The sequence below is a fragment of the Athene noctua genome, chromosome 6 (assembly GCF_965140245.1).
Source record: "Athene noctua chromosome 6, bAthNoc1.hap1.1, whole genome shotgun sequence".
Classification (NCBI taxonomy): domain Eukaryota; kingdom Metazoa; phylum Chordata; class Aves; order Strigiformes; family Strigidae; genus Athene; species Athene noctua.
In genome coordinates this window covers 8,342,664-8,358,755 of record NC_134042.1, presented here as the reverse complement: position 1 = coordinate 8,358,755, position 16,092 = coordinate 8,342,664, and the positions used below count along the sequence as shown (strand labels likewise).

The 16,092-nt window shown below is 47.2% G+C and overlaps 2 protein-coding genes across 3 annotated transcripts in view; both read right to left on the bottom strand.

Moving 5' to 3' along the window:
- The window catches only part of PRDM11 (PR/SET domain 11), a 50,826-nt gene that overhangs the window by 16,646 nt on the left and 18,088 nt on the right, over positions 1–16,092 (bottom strand). For both annotated transcript variants that reach the window (XM_074909418.1, XM_074909419.1), the window contains exons 3-5: positions 15,584–15,687; positions 14,419–14,681; positions 13,373–13,440 (exon numbers count right to left, since the gene is read on the bottom strand). In XM_074909418.1, the coding sequence (XP_074765519.1) occupies positions 13,373–13,440; positions 14,419–14,681; positions 15,584–15,687 (435 nt within the window). The remainder of the gene's footprint in view (positions 1–13,372; positions 13,441–14,418; positions 14,682–15,583; positions 15,688–16,092) is intronic.
- On the bottom strand, positions 1,348–6,823 carry LOC141961991 (uncharacterized). The gene is made up of 2 exons (XM_074909420.1): positions 6,233–6,823; positions 1,348–4,511 (listed from the first exon to the last, which is right to left on the bottom strand). The coding sequence occupies exons 1-2, from the start codon at positions 6,657–6,659 to the stop codon at positions 3,925–3,927; spliced, it is 1,014 nt and encodes a 337-aa protein (XP_074765521.1). The 5' UTR covers positions 6,660–6,823; the 3' UTR covers positions 1,348–3,924.

Sequence of the window (16,092 nt, the reverse complement as noted above, 5' to 3'; positions counted from 1 at the left end):
GCCCCGGCTCTAAGGAAAGGGACCCCAGGGGCACAAATGGTATAGGTTAGGAAGGATTGCATAACACCCAAATTCCACCTGTCTAAGACACCTCAGGCTGCTGCACACCGCGGGTTAGAGGCAGGCAATTTTCTCAGGACAGAGGAAGTCACTCCGCACAACGGCAGCCTGCTTGGCGAGGCAGGGGCACACAAACTGTCTGCTGAGGAGAGACTGTACCAGTCTGCCTTCACTGACATATCTTCCCGTGGCTGAAGCGCTCACGTCCTGAAGCAACCCTCCCTGTGAAGGCTGGAAAGCAGCCAGTCTCCCTCCTGATGCCAAATGCTCAAGCTGAATTGAGGCAAGGTGGCTGCCTCGGTTTGGATGCTCAGGCCAGGCAGGGCTAGGCTGACACAAATGCTGTGCGCAGATGGGCACGGCGCCGCTTGCACTGCAGGTTTCCCAACGGACAGCGATCCCCAGAGGAAGAGGAGGGTTGGGACCGCCGTTGGGGCAGCCCCCACCATCCAGAACTGTTCCTGTAGACACCAGCTGCAAGTGGGTCATTTCATGTCCTGCTCAGTCCCTGGCCCCAGGCTCAAGACCACCACAAATTCTGCCCGGGCTACTCAGGACCAGCCACTGCACCAATGGAGGCCATTTATGACCCACTTGCAGCTCCTGGGGCTTGGATCAACCCCATGGCTGTCAGAGGCACAGCTCCTTGCTCTACAGGGCCACCTTTCCCATAACTTTTCTAGCCAGCAGCAAAAAAAATCCTTATCTCCCTTTATTCTAAGCCACAACCTGCACAGGACTCCAAATTGCCAGGTTTTGGGATGGGCCAGTAAGCATGCCCAGAAAATAGTCAAGGTATTTTTAGGCAGCTGGGATCATTCCATTCCTCTCCAGAAGGGGACCAGAGCAGTCAGGAAAGACAACATGGAGGAAGGAGAGCCCTGCAACTGGAGGGAGGCTCAGGCCTCTGCCCACCCTGCCCCACCAGGATTTTCCCCATGCCTCCCCCCCTGCCCGCTGGCCCCTTCGTTGCTCACCCTCCGGCTGGTCCTGGGGATGCTCCGCTGACATCCTGCCAGGACAGAGCACCACAGGGAAAAGGCCGCTGTTTTTTCTCAGATCAACACCGGGCACAGAGACAGAGCAGGACATGCCGTGCAAGAGCGCTGCCACCAGCCCAGGCAGTCACCTTGGGGTGCTGCATCCACAAACCCTGCCTCAGCTCTCCAACGCCAAGCGCCTCAGGAGACCCGGCATCTGTGACAGGCTTGTTACCAGTTCAGGCAAAAATTATAGGAGAGAAACAAATGACTCAACGGCAGCTGTGTTAAAAGTGTTATATATTTATTGCATTCTTAACAAAAATACTTTTTTAAAGATAATTTTTTCAGCATGTACAAGACATGGAGATACTGGGGTTGAGCACAGCAGTTTGCTTTGACGCAGGCACTTACTTCAACAGCCGGTTAACACGATGGGTGCAGGAGGAAGTATCCTTTGCAAGCCAGTACAGAAAAGCCACTCCACTGAGGGGTCTACACAGAGCAGGAGACATGTCCCCAGATGTGGGCCAATCTGTGATAGTCCACAGAGGAAACTGGAGGAGACATCAGTCAGTTTACAGTAGAAGATCCTTTCTCCTGACCAGAGCCCAGCCTCTGGGGTTTTTTATTGAAGGCTGTGCATCCTGCCCCAGGATTCTCTCTCTAAATGCATCTGTGTGGGCAAACTGATGGCAGCGACAATGCCAACTCCCTCCAGTACCCAGCACCTGCAGGAGTCTCCTCCTCTGCAGACCTGAGGGTTCCCATCAGGAATCCCCCTGGACAACACCAGAGGAGCTAATCCTATCAGTATATCCATGGGAAAACATCAACAGAGATCAAATATTATAAAAATATAAAATACCACTTCTAGTGTATAGCAGCAGTACTAAGAAATTAACTCAGAAATCCTTTAGAACATATCACCATTTTCATCTCTTTGCATTCATAAATTAGGTCTATTTCTATCAAATTTCCCAATCTTCCCTTCAACTGAAGTAAAACGACATCCTCAGAGGAAGGTGAACAAGTACTGCCCTGGTCTGGCACCAGGAATACCCTCTACATGATACCAGCTGGGTCATACCTCAGAAAGAAGGTTTTTCTCCTTGCCAGACCTCTACTTCCTTGAGCAAGGGCCTTTTACCACACCACTAAAAATAAATTACTTGAATCATAATTACAGAACAATTAAAAAGAAAAAGCATGTCAGGAACGCCTGACACAGCAGGCATACAGTGAACTTTCCAGAAGAGAAGCTAGTGCACTATACTTTCAAAGGACAGGCCAGACAGATTAAAGAAGATCCTTCAACATCACATAAACCAAACCATCCTTCTGCTACACTGCATTGCCTATGTTCAATTCCCGCTGAAGTTTATACAACTTTTTGGCCAAGTCTGTAGGCCAGACACGGCATAACGATGCACATTCACATCAACTTGAATAGCTTCCTGCAGCCCACCTCCACACCCAGTAGGACAACCCTGGAGTGCAGCCGCGTGCTAGCTGTGTGTACGTGACACCTTGGCCCTTTTCCCTGTTGAAGCATCTCGTGATAATGGTCCAGACTTTTCCAGAGGTGGGGGCAGCACGGTAGGTGCAGATGTACAAATAAAGGAAAAGACAGACATGTTGTAAAAAAGCTGCCACGTATGTCATCACCGCCTGAGGTGACATTACTAAAGCCTAGTTTCGGAATCAGGGTTGTACATGGGAACCTCACGCAGCACTAAAGCGGTTCAGATGTTATAACACAGTTCTTTCTTGCATCTGTATGGGGGAGGCAAACAGTACGAACACAACATGTCTAAGCTTTTAACCTGTATAGTTGTGAAATTAGATTGTAAACTCTTCACGATAGGAGAACACAGTACAGATCCCACCCTAAATAACACTAGGTGCAAAGTAACTGTACTGAAGTTGACAGAATTACAGTGATACAAAACCAAACTGTTCCTGAGGTCAGAATCGGGCCCTATAGCTTTCCTTGTTTCTGTGCAGTTTCTCATGTTTCAAAGAGGGTGAGGTGGTTCAAAACTGAAGATTATAGCATGCAAAAAAGCAATATGATACAATTCTCTTTAATTGTCATATTATGAAATAATTGTATTTTAACTGCAATTGTGAAGGGTAGGTAGGGGTTTCAGATTGGAGCAGACAAAGATTAAACTCTCTGATATAAATGCATGTGGTACTGCAGGATTCAGGCGTGTGCCATCACAGCCCTTCTCAGCAGTCTAAAACCCCACAGTGCTCAGACATGTCCTCCCAGCCTTCTTCCCTTCCCTGCACAAGCTCTGCTTTTACATCCCTCTCCTCAAACCTGTGCGTAAGTCACAGTAAGCCCTGGGCTGCCCATTATTGCTGAACGCTAGATAAAAATAATGAGCAGCAAGTCTTCAGAGCAGTAAGGACGCATCTCTGCACAGTGCACACAGTAATTTGCAGGAAGATGATGGGAAGGCAGTAGTAGGGTAAATTTGTGGGTTGATTGCAAATGAAGCTCTGTAGTATACTGTCTCAGTAAATACCATTTCACAGGCATGAGAAGAGAACAAGATAATGATTCCTATTGCATCTCTTAGCTTATACAGCGTTCAAAGCATTGGGGAGCTAGTGAAAATTCCTAATCTCCATGAACAGAAAGATGTGCTACATCCCAAGCTCTGTAATATTTAAGATTTCTCTTTGCCGTTGCAGAGGGCCAGCCCTACTATTCAGCTGCCACAAGTCATACTGCTCTGCTAGCTAGCAGGGGGATCGGACGGGTCGGGGTGGCTGTTGACCTTCCCCACGGAGTACTGATACGCACGGAGAGGCCACGTGAGCATGCAGCAGCTCAGGAAGGAGCATCCTTCATAATGTTACACGAAGCAGACTAAAAATGGTGTTTTCTCTTTCGTGACCTGGTAGTCCGTGCAGGAGGAGCCTGTTTTGGGGGGTTTTGGTTAGACTCTGCACTGGGCTCGGGGGGCTGTTTTGAGCAAGCTGCTTGCTGAACAGACCCCCGTGTGACACTAGGATCTTGTATTCTATGGAAAGCCTGGACCTCATCACGGATCTCTGAGAGAGTCTGGCACATCTGGCCAACCTGGCTGGTGAGGTCAGCCATCCTCTGACCGATGACATGCATGCTGTCGACCATGTCTCTGTGAATAGCCACCAGCTCCTGGCAGAACTGCCTGAACAGGTCTGTTTGCTGCATGTGGGAATGGAGAAGCTGGCGATCGAAGCTGGAGAGGGGCGGGCTCCGTGCGCGGGGGTGCGGGGGTCTGCAGGACGAGGTGGTGCGCGGGGGTGGACGGTGCAGTTCCTGCCTTTGGCCGGTAGCTTCCGAGTGCTCTGATGAGGAAGAAGTGTGGAGGAAGGAGGGCCCGGAGAGCTGGCTGACTCCTGCACCAGGCCTTTGCAGCGATGAGAAGAGGTGTTCCTGAGAAGTGCCTGGCGTCCCCTCATCTTCATCAGCTTAAACAGAAGAGGAAGTATGAATTATTAATGTGAAATCCCTCATGGCTCTGACTTCTGTTTCACGGTATCTCAAAGCGCACAGGGTAAAAGGGTTTTCCCCTCCCTCCAGTCTGCCAGTTGAGACAAGCCTGTAGCTCCTGATGCATAACTCAACATGCACGTGCTGCAATGTTAGCATCTGGGTGACAAGCTTAGCCGTAAGAGGCCTGAAGAGCAGGTGAACCCAGTCAACCGAGGAGGAATCCAAGCTGCAATGGTATCCTGTACACAGCATCGTTCATTACTAGAATATAAATCCATTTCAGACAGTAGCAATGACTCCCCTTCCCCAAAACCGTAAGTAGCTAGAACACTCCAACATTTTGGAGGGACAAAGGCTCCTGGCCTTTGGTCCAGTGTCAGAACACCCTGACACATTTGGTTCCTCATGCCAAAACCCTGCTCCCATGTCACTTCTTCCATCCTCAGCACTGAGAAAAGCATAGACATAGTATTTGCTGCTCGCAAAGTCTGTACTGCAAAGCCACAATGTGGTTTGGCATCATAAGATAACCAGGCAGTCAGAGGTAGCAGCAACAGGTCCTATATTAATCAGGAAAGTGTACATGATGCAAAACCACCAGACCCAAAGCAAAACACATTGGGAAAGTTCTCATTAGTTTAAGAAGGGACAATACTTCACTTGTTCCAACTGCCCACTACCTCCTTGCAGAAGCTCTACACATTTTACCTCTGAAACAGCACAACTGGCTTCCAAGGCAGATGCAAAGAATGTTCAAGTCCCACTTTGTCAGTTCTTTAAGATTTTTGTCCTTGCTTTCCCACTAATGACATTACTTCAGGTATGAGATAAGACCTAATGCGGTAGGACAGTGCCACCCATGAAGTGTTAGTTGGCTCAGTTCCCAAGAAGTTATCCCCTCTTTCTTTCCTTCGTATCCCTAAAAGCTAACAGACCAAGGAGCTGAACCTCCACACAAGAAAACTGTATGTACGCAACTGGGGAAAGAACCTGCAAAAAGCAGCTTGTGGTTCAGCACTGGAAGGTGCCTGAGAAATGTGGTGTAAGAAGATAAGCTTAGAAAGAAGGGCCAGTAATTTCTTAAAAAAACAGTGAAGATGGGAGTCATTATCATCTACCTTTTTCACAGCACTTGTGCTGAGCCTTCAGACCACTAGTGAGAAATCATTAGTGACCTGGCCTCAGAGTATGAACACCAGTGATCACTGAGCCCCCCAACAGCCCTCTTGGAAGACGGTTACCATGCAGTGGTCCATTAGTGACTGCCACATGACTCTCAGCTTGACAGCATTGCTGTTTTACTGGGGTGCATGCAAGATGAAGAACTCCTAATCCTTTACAAACACTTCTTCACAGAATGGAGGTAGTTGCACTTCAACTACAGATGTTCCCTCCCTTGTAGGATTAGTTCAGACTTATGACCCATTAAGAAAGTGGAATCTGAACGTCTACCCTTAGAAGACAGTATGGAAAAGGACTAGGTAAACAGATAAATAAGATGATCTTGGAAACAGCTTTCCCTCAATCCATCTCAACACCCCATGATCACCAGAGCAGGCTGTCTTGAAACCAAACACAGCAGTAGGACCCGGCTTGACAGGCAACCCAGCACCTCACAAAACACACAACGCTCTTCTGGTGTCAAACTGAGATATGCAAGCATAAGACAAAGAGGTGTTAAGGCAAGGATACTTACTGCTTGTTGATGGGCTGTCAACCACGTCCAGATCCGCTCTCCGGAAGCCGTGCATCTGGTGTGATGAATGCAGTGTCGACTCGATGGCTCTCTCGTGGGCGGTCAGGACGATGGCCGAGGGCCGCCCCGCACTGCCAGGGCTGGAGAGGGACCTCTGCATCAATGCCAGTTTGTCCTTGGTCCTTCTCTTCATGTCGTCCCATCTGTGTTTAATGTCTTTTACAGACCTGGGGACCTGGCTGACTGATGTTATCTGCCTGGCTATGCCTTCCCAGATCTTGTCCCTGTCAGCATGGGACAGACGCATTGTCTCCCTCCCAAACAGCATGGCTTCATTTCGGGTCACCTCAGTGACCAAAATGTCCAGTTCTTCCTTGGAAAACTTGGGCTTCCTCTTTCGTTCAGCCATGTTCCTTGGGTTGAACATCCCACAAAGCACAATTGGGTAAAAGGAAATCAGCACAAAGCATCCCCTTGCATCCAACCACTTGGCCAGTGCAGCACTGGGGCAGAGGAGTTCGGTGGGATCCAGATCCCCCCACCCACAACAACCTCTCAGTTTTCCTCAATCGCACCAGGAAAAGGCAGACGTTTTGTTTTTAAGAGGCAATTTTCAAGCTTAAGGAAAAAAACACCAAGCAACAGTAGTGTGAAGGAGCCTTCTCAACTTTACATTTAAAATGGAATTTTACACTTATCTGATGCTCTGGCTTAGGTATAATTTCAGTATAACCTCACATCACTTGCCACAGTTTGTACACAGAAAAAAGCGTGAGAACTCGCAATCACATTGGTGAACTAGCTCCTAAGGTGACATTGCTCAAAAATGGCTGCTTGAGGGAATTTAGAGGCCTGAAACATATCTTATTGTTCTGCCTGACACAACACACAATGGAAACTTTAACACCACCCTTTCTGTGAAAACTTACAAGATGTCATGCAGAGGCTACATCAAATTGGATTTTTTTCAGGGGAGGGAGATTTCGACTAGACTCACAGGCAATTTTTGCAACTCACTTTTCCTATGGAAAAGTCTCTTCCTCAGCACCAGAGGTACTGCATTTGTCAGCTTCACAGCAAGCTCTTGATTCACCCAGAAATGGTTGCAATTTCCCATTGTTCTCAAAAGGAATGAGGCCACCCACTTGTTTTTCCTGGTGAGGCTTTGCTGTCACTGCTGCTGACAGGAGCCTGCACCCAGTTTCTGCTGCTTCAAATGAACAACTTGTAGCCTCAGCCCATTGAGAAGAGGAGGCAGCCATCTTGAGAACAAGCATTTTTGTACAAAGGGGCTATGCACTAATTTTTCCAGCCATGGTCAAAAGAAACTTCAAAAATAAATTAAACTAACATTAGTCCTAGCTATGGCTTTTTATTGGGGGAGAAAAGAAGGCGGCGGCAGATCTATTCAATAGGGAAGGAGAAAACGGACTGTGTGAACAAGCAGTTTTGCACATAAACAAGGTGGGATGGTGGACAGGGTAATAATCCACAGCCTGGGCAATGGACACCTGTATATAAGCATGAAGGAACAGTGTGGAAAAGGTCACAGGCCACAGAGGAGCAGATCCGTTGGGAAAACTCAGTATATGTCTCGATTTGAATTATAGCAGAGTGAAATAAAATGCCAAAATGGTTATTCTAGTGCTACACATTACAAAACACTGCTTTTACAAATCTTCCAACAATTAAAAGCAGGAATGTTGGGAACTTTTTTGAAAGAGGTCAACCATTTTGGTGTGAATGTCATTAGTTCTTAATATTTTAAAAGGAAGTTCTCAGATAGAAATCGACAACAGTATGGAGTTATGGTGGAGAACACAACACTCATCCCAGGTACAAGACTTCAGTGTTAATATAAATTGCCCCCAAAAGCTGTCACTACAAGCCTAGAATATTAATGTTTAAAAAGGATATTAAGATGTAACATACAAGAAATAAGACATCTTAATGGTTAAGGACATCTAACAACTGTAACTCTGAAGTGACACAATGGGTTAAGTTTTCTTTCTGCTTATGGTCCCAAATTAAATGAAACCAAAGATGCTATCTACTAGTAATGGAATCTTTGGTTTCATTTAATTTGGGACCTATTATTAGTATTTTGCAATGTTAGGGAAATAAAGTCTGGCTGGGAGAGCTCAGACCCTCCTCATTCAAAAAATCACATTTAATCCTAAAGTCTTGGCTGAATGCCCTATCTCTTTGCAGGCAGACTTTAGCCACTTCAGAATACTTTCTGGTATAAGCAAAGGCCTCAGAATTTTTTCCCTTGCCCCATGTTTGTGATGGCCCTGCTGGCACCTCCTCAGAGATGTGTGCCTTTCAGTACTGCCGTGGTCCAGCAGAAGAGAGGTGGTTTGGGATGCACTTGTGTGAAAGGTGCTTGTGAGTTGCAGACTAAGAAAAACCTACAGAAAGGCAGAGTGGCCCTTGCCAGATGCTGTTCTAGTTTCTCCTTAGTGCTGTTACACTGCTCTTTAATGAAACTCACTGACACTGCTGCCCTCCATCGGGGTTAAGTGTCAGAAGCTGTTAACCTTGGTTAAAAATGGAAAACCAGTATGCTGGAAATGCTGCTCAAATATATGGAAATGCTGCTCAAATCCAGGCCACATACAGGGAGAGCTGGGAACTAAGTGCATAGATGCATTTCACTGAGACAAATGTAAATGCATCCTTGAGATAATGTTTTGGTGGAGCTTCATTTATGGAAGGACAGAAGGAGCATTTAGGGAAGATGGTAATGAAATGATGGAGAGCCAGCAAAGCACTTGCTACACCAACCTCAAGAAAAAAGCAACAAAATCAAACTTAAAACGAAAAAGGAGTTCTCCCAGTGGAACACTGGAAGGAGGGAAAACACTACATGGAACATTGAGCAAGGGAATATTTATGGTTTGATTTTTATCACATTCAGCAAAACTGGGTTTCATATACACTCTCTGCAGGTACCCACGACTGCACAGTATCACCAGTGCCTCCACGTGGTGGAAACAAGCTGCTGCTGACAAGCTGCTCTGGTGAAAAGGAATAACAGAATTTTGTGAAGTGTCTCTGGGTAGGGCTGAGCTTGCAGAACAGGGGTCTCTCCGGAGCTGCTCAGAGCTGGTGGCGGGGTCAGGAAACCTGTGCCCTCTCTTTCCTGCTGAACCCATGGCTGCTGTCACTAGCAAAGCTGCACCCATGGGAAAATAAGAGCCCTTTTTGTTCTTCCCAGGCAGGGCATCCCATTAAGTGCACTTAGGACAATCTGTGATATACCCGGATATTCAGATTTCAGTGTTTCAACTCATTTGCTCAGCGTGACTTGAGTCAAAACAATTTAAGATAACCTAAGTATTTCAAGAGCAATCTCACCACGCAAAGAGCAATGAGTTCTGGCCAGTTTTAATCACTAATTCAATTAATGTTAGGTTCCCAGCAGGCACATTAACCTCCTCCTTATAAAAAATGCAGACAGTATTACAGTCAGAGAGATCTTCCCCTCATGCATATCCTCTAGCATGCAGAGGGTGTCCCTAGGAGCAGTCACTGATATTTGGAAGTACCTCTCTGGGGATGCTGTGTGGGCTTTATCAGGTTCCAGAGGAGCCCCAGCTGTGAGGCCATGAATTCACACCTCAGCCCAGGTCAATCTGAAAGTGCAAGACAGTACAGCTATTTCTTTAAAAACACAGGTGACACTGTGAACTATGTGAACAGTGAGCTCTTATTGATCACCCCACAAAGATATCAAACAACTACACTTTTTTTTGGTACCTAAGAAACAAGCATGTAACTTTTCCCAGGGCTCGGAAGTAGCCCTTTTTTTTTTACAGGGATCACAGTCCTGCAGCACTTTAGGATTCCTTTGCTCCACATAAATTTCAGTCTGTAACAGATAAGAACGTTTGCTCCACTTGCTGCAATGTAACAGATACCAGTTTATGAAGTTCAACAAAATGACCTGTGCATAGGCTGGTGACTTTTAGTCTCCCTGAGCAGATGGGCAGACATAGTAACCTTGACTTTTTAAAAAATTTTATTTTAAAAAGGTCCTGTAAAGTCAAAACAGCAGCTCAGTACTTAAAAGATCTACTGATCTAAGTTGGTCCTGCTTTGAGCGGGCCACAGGAGCACCTGACCAGAGCTCCCTTCCAAGCTCTACGATTGTACAAAGATCAAACCGCAGACATCTCTATTATAAGGAGATACGGGAAGACTTACAGAAGTGTCTTGCTCCCCAGGAGCAAGTAACCTCTTTATTACTATTTGGAGGGAAAAGGGGGAAGAGAGGAAGGCAAAGGAGAAAGAATTGGGGAAGTCTTGCGCCAGCCTTTTCACATGGGCTGAGGGAAAGGATGAATTTCAACTGTACCAGAAGCCTGAGAACGCAGGTACTCACATGTAAGAAGGGATACAGACTATAAATGCCCAAACCAGTCTTGAAACCCCACACACGAGGCACTTCACGCCAACAATTCAGTTAGGTGCCACCAGTTTGCTGGTACTTCCTATCCTGTATCTCAGTCTGGGCCAAGTGATACATACACAGCGGGATGTTTCCAGGACTTTCTGAGTTACTTTCACTTTTTGGTCAGATCCATTTTTTATTTAGAGATCCCCAACAACTGAATAACAGTTATTTCCTCAGAAGTAACCAGGAACAACAGCTGGTCCTGTGCAATACTTCAGAAGCCCAAAGAACTCCCATCAGCAGCAGTTTATGGTTTGTGTCTGAGAAAGCACCAGTGTCGTTTGAGGTTTGCTGTGATCCATGGTAATCAGTCACCCCGAGCCCCCCGAAAAATAGAGGAAGAGGTTTGTACACATCCCTGGAGGTCAAAGCCATAGAGTTTCATAGAATATTGGAAACAACAGCGCTTTACTCTGAACAGAGATGAAGGGTGTATTATTCTTGTGCCAGTGGCCAGCTTAGGACAACATGCTCCCAAGCATCAGGAGTTTGTCTCAACTGACTGACTGGAAAGGACAAGAGGACGTTACCACTGCCATGCCATCTGCTACACTTTGTACTCCTTCCTCCCTGACATCCACTGCCCTGGGTAAACAGTCACTTGAGCGCTGCACATTGTCCTCAGTGGGAACATGAAAATGGACTCAGATGTGGTAGTCAAACAACAAAACAATAGCCAGATCTACAAGAAGAGAGAGGAGTCAGCCCAAGCTGCCCTTCCCATGCCATACCCACCTACCCAGAGGGTGAGTAGATCTGCTTTGCAAAGCACTCCATCTGTGAGTGATGGCAAAGAGCATCATCTGAAAAACAAAAAGAGTGCTGTCTACAGCGTGCTGGAAGCACGGCTTCTGTGGGTAATCTCCATGACAGGCAATGTCCTGGTGCAGGATATCGAGTGCACCTCTCTTTGGAAGCTGCTAACAAAGGAAACCAAGGCTTTTTGAGGACCGCTATATCCACTTGAACTGTCAGTCAGATTCTACACAATACTGCTATTAGAAGCAATTTTCAAGAGTATAAACAGAAAGATCAGTAAGACTGGTATAGCCTGCACAGGTCCTTTGATACATCCTTTCCCAGAAGAGTTGCAAATATCCTCTTTCCACAAAACCATCACCTCCTTGTCTTTCAAGGCTGTGCAGAATGGCCCAGACCACACTCATCTTGAGACTTAACCCTGGTAAATACAAGTTTAGACAAGAACATTCTGTTCTTTGGTGTTGGGACCATGAGTAGAGCCCATTTAAATCCAGACATCAAGCTTATGTTCATGGCAGTAGGAAGAAGAGTTCATCACAGGACTTCTGCTTTCCTAGACTGTGTTTTCCCCCAGCTTCACCGTCATCCAGATCACATAAATATCCAGATCTAAGCAAAAAAAATCTCACTCTGATTTTTGAACTCTCTGCTTTTTACTCCAAGATAAACGTCCCCCTACCTATCTGATCACTGTACCACTGCTTCTTTTTGGAGTGACAACTCCAGCCTCAGCCCAGGTCCAGCATTTTCTCTCCTCCATCCAGTAGTGAACAACTGTAACAGCTGGAATTCTTACAGAAAAATTAAATCCTTTGCTGAACTTTATGAACATCAGTGTCAGAACAGCTGCTATCCATGCAAAGACTCAAATGGAGCAAAAGCAGTGCAACCAGATTTGACCAGCTAGGTCAGTCCTGCATCTACCTGTACTTCAGGCTCTCTCCTCCCTTAGTGACAACTGAAAATCCTAGACATCCAGGCCAACAAGGCAGTTTATTTCCACATGGCTTTACTCTTGTCAGGAAGACATTTCATACAACAATTGCTTCCAAAATTCACCCCTGAAAGCAGGATTGGTCCGAATGTGGGACAGGCCTCAGTATGCAGCAAAGCCCAATTCTGGTGACTCGCCACACACACGAGGCACTTCAGTGCTCTGCCTCCGCCTCAGGAAGCTGCAAGAGTGACCTACATTTTGCAGATCTATGCTGACACTTGAAGCACTGCATCACGGTTAAACACGTTCCCTTACTGCTGCAGTTAACAAACCAGAGCCAGCCCCAGTCCTGGTTCAGTCCTGACTGGTATTTGGGTTCTGCTCTGATTGAGTCCCGGTGCCGGCAGAGGGAGCGCAAGCACATGCATCATTTCTGCAGTTCAGAGCTGCAGCAACTCTCTCCATGTTCCTCCTAACACACTAAAGCTGACCCTACCCTAGACAACAACCACAGACAATTGGTTCAAGTGAAGCCCAGAAAGAAAACAAAAAAAAGCACCTCTTTCAACATCTGTTAACTGGGAAAGGACAAAAAACCCCTAACAGAATCAAATGTTACCTTGGGGATAATGCAAAGCATTTTGCAAGTATTTGAACGTAAAGAAAAAAAAAATATTAAAAAATAGAGTGAGAACTGTCAAGTGTTTGTCAGTGTGGATAAATAGAATCATCTTTATCATTTGTCCTCATTCCAGAAAACAGGCATCCTCCATACACATATTCTTGTTTTAGTCCCTTTCACTGAATCTAACTCCAAAGGATTCTCATTACAATAAATACTAAAAGAGCACAAGCACAGCCTTTACAGAAGGGGTTGTGGCATTCTGGTTTGTTTTTCTGTCACACAAAACAAGGAGTGTTTGATGGCCTCTCTCTGCAAGACAGAGCCCCAAAAGGGAAGGCAGAAGAGAGCTGGACTCACCTCATCCAGTTTGCTTTGGTTTCATCCGTCCCATCGATGGATTTGTAGCGGTTGTTCTTATCAACGATCTGCGGAACAAGAGAACAGATGCAGCACGTCAACTATCTGGTCCAGACAGGAGAAGGTCTACGACTCTCAAATCACTGCTTCAGTTCCAGCCTTAAGTCAGGATGTGAAACTATGCCATGAATTTCTGCTCTTCTAGCACTACAGACTGCTGCCCTGGGTGTGTGTGTGGAGGCTACTCTGACCCCACTAAGAGTCATTTCCCTATGTACAAATACCTGTAACACAGAACTACGGATACAGCCGACGAAACTGTTAACAGTCCTGAGATATAAAAGATTAACTCCCCTTTCAGGACAGGGCTGAGACACACAGACAGAAAAGTGTGAGCAGCATTTTGTATTAGCAGCTCTCAATTTTTTTCCCACCTATAACACAAGTCCCACATTTCATTTCTCACAATAATTAATGTCCATTGATCTACTGACATCTCTATCTCATAGGCTAACGAAGGCCTGTAGTACTAGTGAAAAAAAATACAGGTTTTGGTGCTGAAGTCTGCATGTAGATCAGCTCCTGATGGACTGAATCTCCTCTTTCCTGGCCCCTTGGGCCACTGGTCTGCTCAAGCGAGCTGAGAAGGACTGCTGCAGGCCCATGAAAGAGCTGTGCAATCTCTAGGCACAACCCTTCCTCTAGCCTCAAAATGATGACCAGAGAAGAGAAAGGTACTGGAGGAGTCCCAGAGACTGGGTGGGGATGGAAGAACATGGCAAGGAGGAGAGGAGAAGCAAGCTCTGCTTCCTACAGCCATGAACTGAACTCATGTGCCATGGCACCTGGTCTCCCTTCACATATCTATACCCTTAAGCTGCTAGTAATTATGGCAGGTCTATGTTTGCCTAATGCCTGTGTGAATTGGCAGAAGATTGTCAGAGAAAGGGTAAGATGGCTAAGGTCTGGCTCCACAGGCCCACAAGTCCCCCAGCTCTGAGCAGCAAGGCTGGGGTGTCACTTAGTTGAGGAGATATGTCACTCACCAGCCACGAAAAGAATCCTGCAGACTTGTCCTGGCTAGAGATCTGCCCCTCGTATGGCCCGAAGATGTGACCTTTGGGGATCACCTCGTTCATGCAGCGCACGTCGTTCTCCCCATTGGGTTCTTTCACCACCTCCATTCCAGGCGGAATGGTCAGCGCTGCCCGGTCAGGGATGCCAACAGGCACCGGGGTGTCAGACACAAACACTGGGGGACCGTGGTTTGGGCACTCATCCACGAAGTACTCCTGGCAGGACTCGCAGACTGTGGGTGTGAGGGGAGCAGAGGTTAGGCTGGGCAGACAGGATGCCCATACAGGCTCATGCAGCTCACAGGACACGCAGCGCTCAGGCCAGCACACCCCAGCTCCCCGTCCTCCCCCTGGCCCAGCTGAGCCCTCTCCCCAAAGCTGGGCCTCCACGCACACAGACACTTCACCAGCTGCTCACTCGTTTCACCGTACATCTCTCAGCAAGGGCTCTGCCTTCCTGACACCAACGCAGCACTGTCGCAAGCCCTGGTGCCCTACACAGATTTGCCACCAATGGCTCCATGCACAGAGAAAGGCCCCGTCATGTCTGCAGAGACAGAGCGTGGGGGCTCCTTGCACATCCCTGGTTAGCGGCAATGTCATCAAGCCGAAAGGTTTGTTTCCCCACACACCAGAGAGGGACTAAAACAAACATCCTTGAAAACAAATACCCTCATCATACAGCCTTCATTCTGTGTTTGGGAGAAAGACAGATCCCCAGGCACCGGCCCTGTGGCCAGAGAGGGACTCAGGCCTACAGTTTGATATTTGGTAGGCATGCCAATGTAAATGGCACTAGTTTTCTTTCCCAGAAAGAGTTGTTGTCTGTGCAACACTGCCTTTGTGGTTTCTGAATGCAAGCCTTTAGGTTTTACAGACTCTTGGGGTTTTCCCACGTGTGTTTTCATCTTTCCAGCACACCTTCCACCAACCTCCATACTGCTGCAAAGCCCCACAGTGGACAAGTTGCTTTCATGTAACAGCTTCCCTACAAAAAGTGCTGGTCTTTTCAGGAGAGCTTTGTCCCTAGCTTTCTTCCCTGCTTCTCACCCCAAACTGGCAGAGCACTGACTAGGAAACACCAAAGTCCATACAAGCGGTGGTGTTGCTTTTCCCTCACTCGCAAGACACTTACACCAGAAATCCACTTGCTGAAAGCTCTTGGTCATGATCAAATCCCGTTTCCCTTTCAGTTTCTTGGGCTCCACCTCCATGGACTGGGGGTCAGGCCTTCCAGAGCTGGGGAGGGAACAACAGAAAGATGATGTTAACCTACCAAGACACTGGGACTGCACATGGTGAGGAGGAGAGGCAATGGGGCCTGATCAACTCTCTTAGTCCCCACACCTACAGCAGAGAAATGCTTCGACTTGCCATCCAACCCACCAGAAGCTGGTATGGGAGATGGCTTAAGGCTAAAGGCTACAGCAGGTAGTGGCTTCAGCCAAGCACCTTCACACATGGCACACACCTGACACGTCCCACACTGGGCAGAAGAGTGGCAGACGGGACTCCCACCAGCAGACAGGCAGCGCTGCTCTGCTACAGCCCGGGAAACATACTGCTCAAAGGCAAGGCATCACCCCCAACACACGCCGGCACCGCAGGGCCTGATGCAAACTAGAATACAGAGCAGGCACGTAC

Coding starts and splice junctions, on each gene's coding strand:
- LOC141961991 (XM_074909420.1), bottom strand. CDS start 6,659: ATGTTCAACCCAAGGAACATGGCTGAACGAAAGAGGAAGCCCAAGTTT. Junction 4,512..6,232: donor TGACAGCCCATCAACAAGCA/GTAAGTATCCTT, acceptor CTTCTGTTTAAG/CTGATGAAGATGAGGGGACG.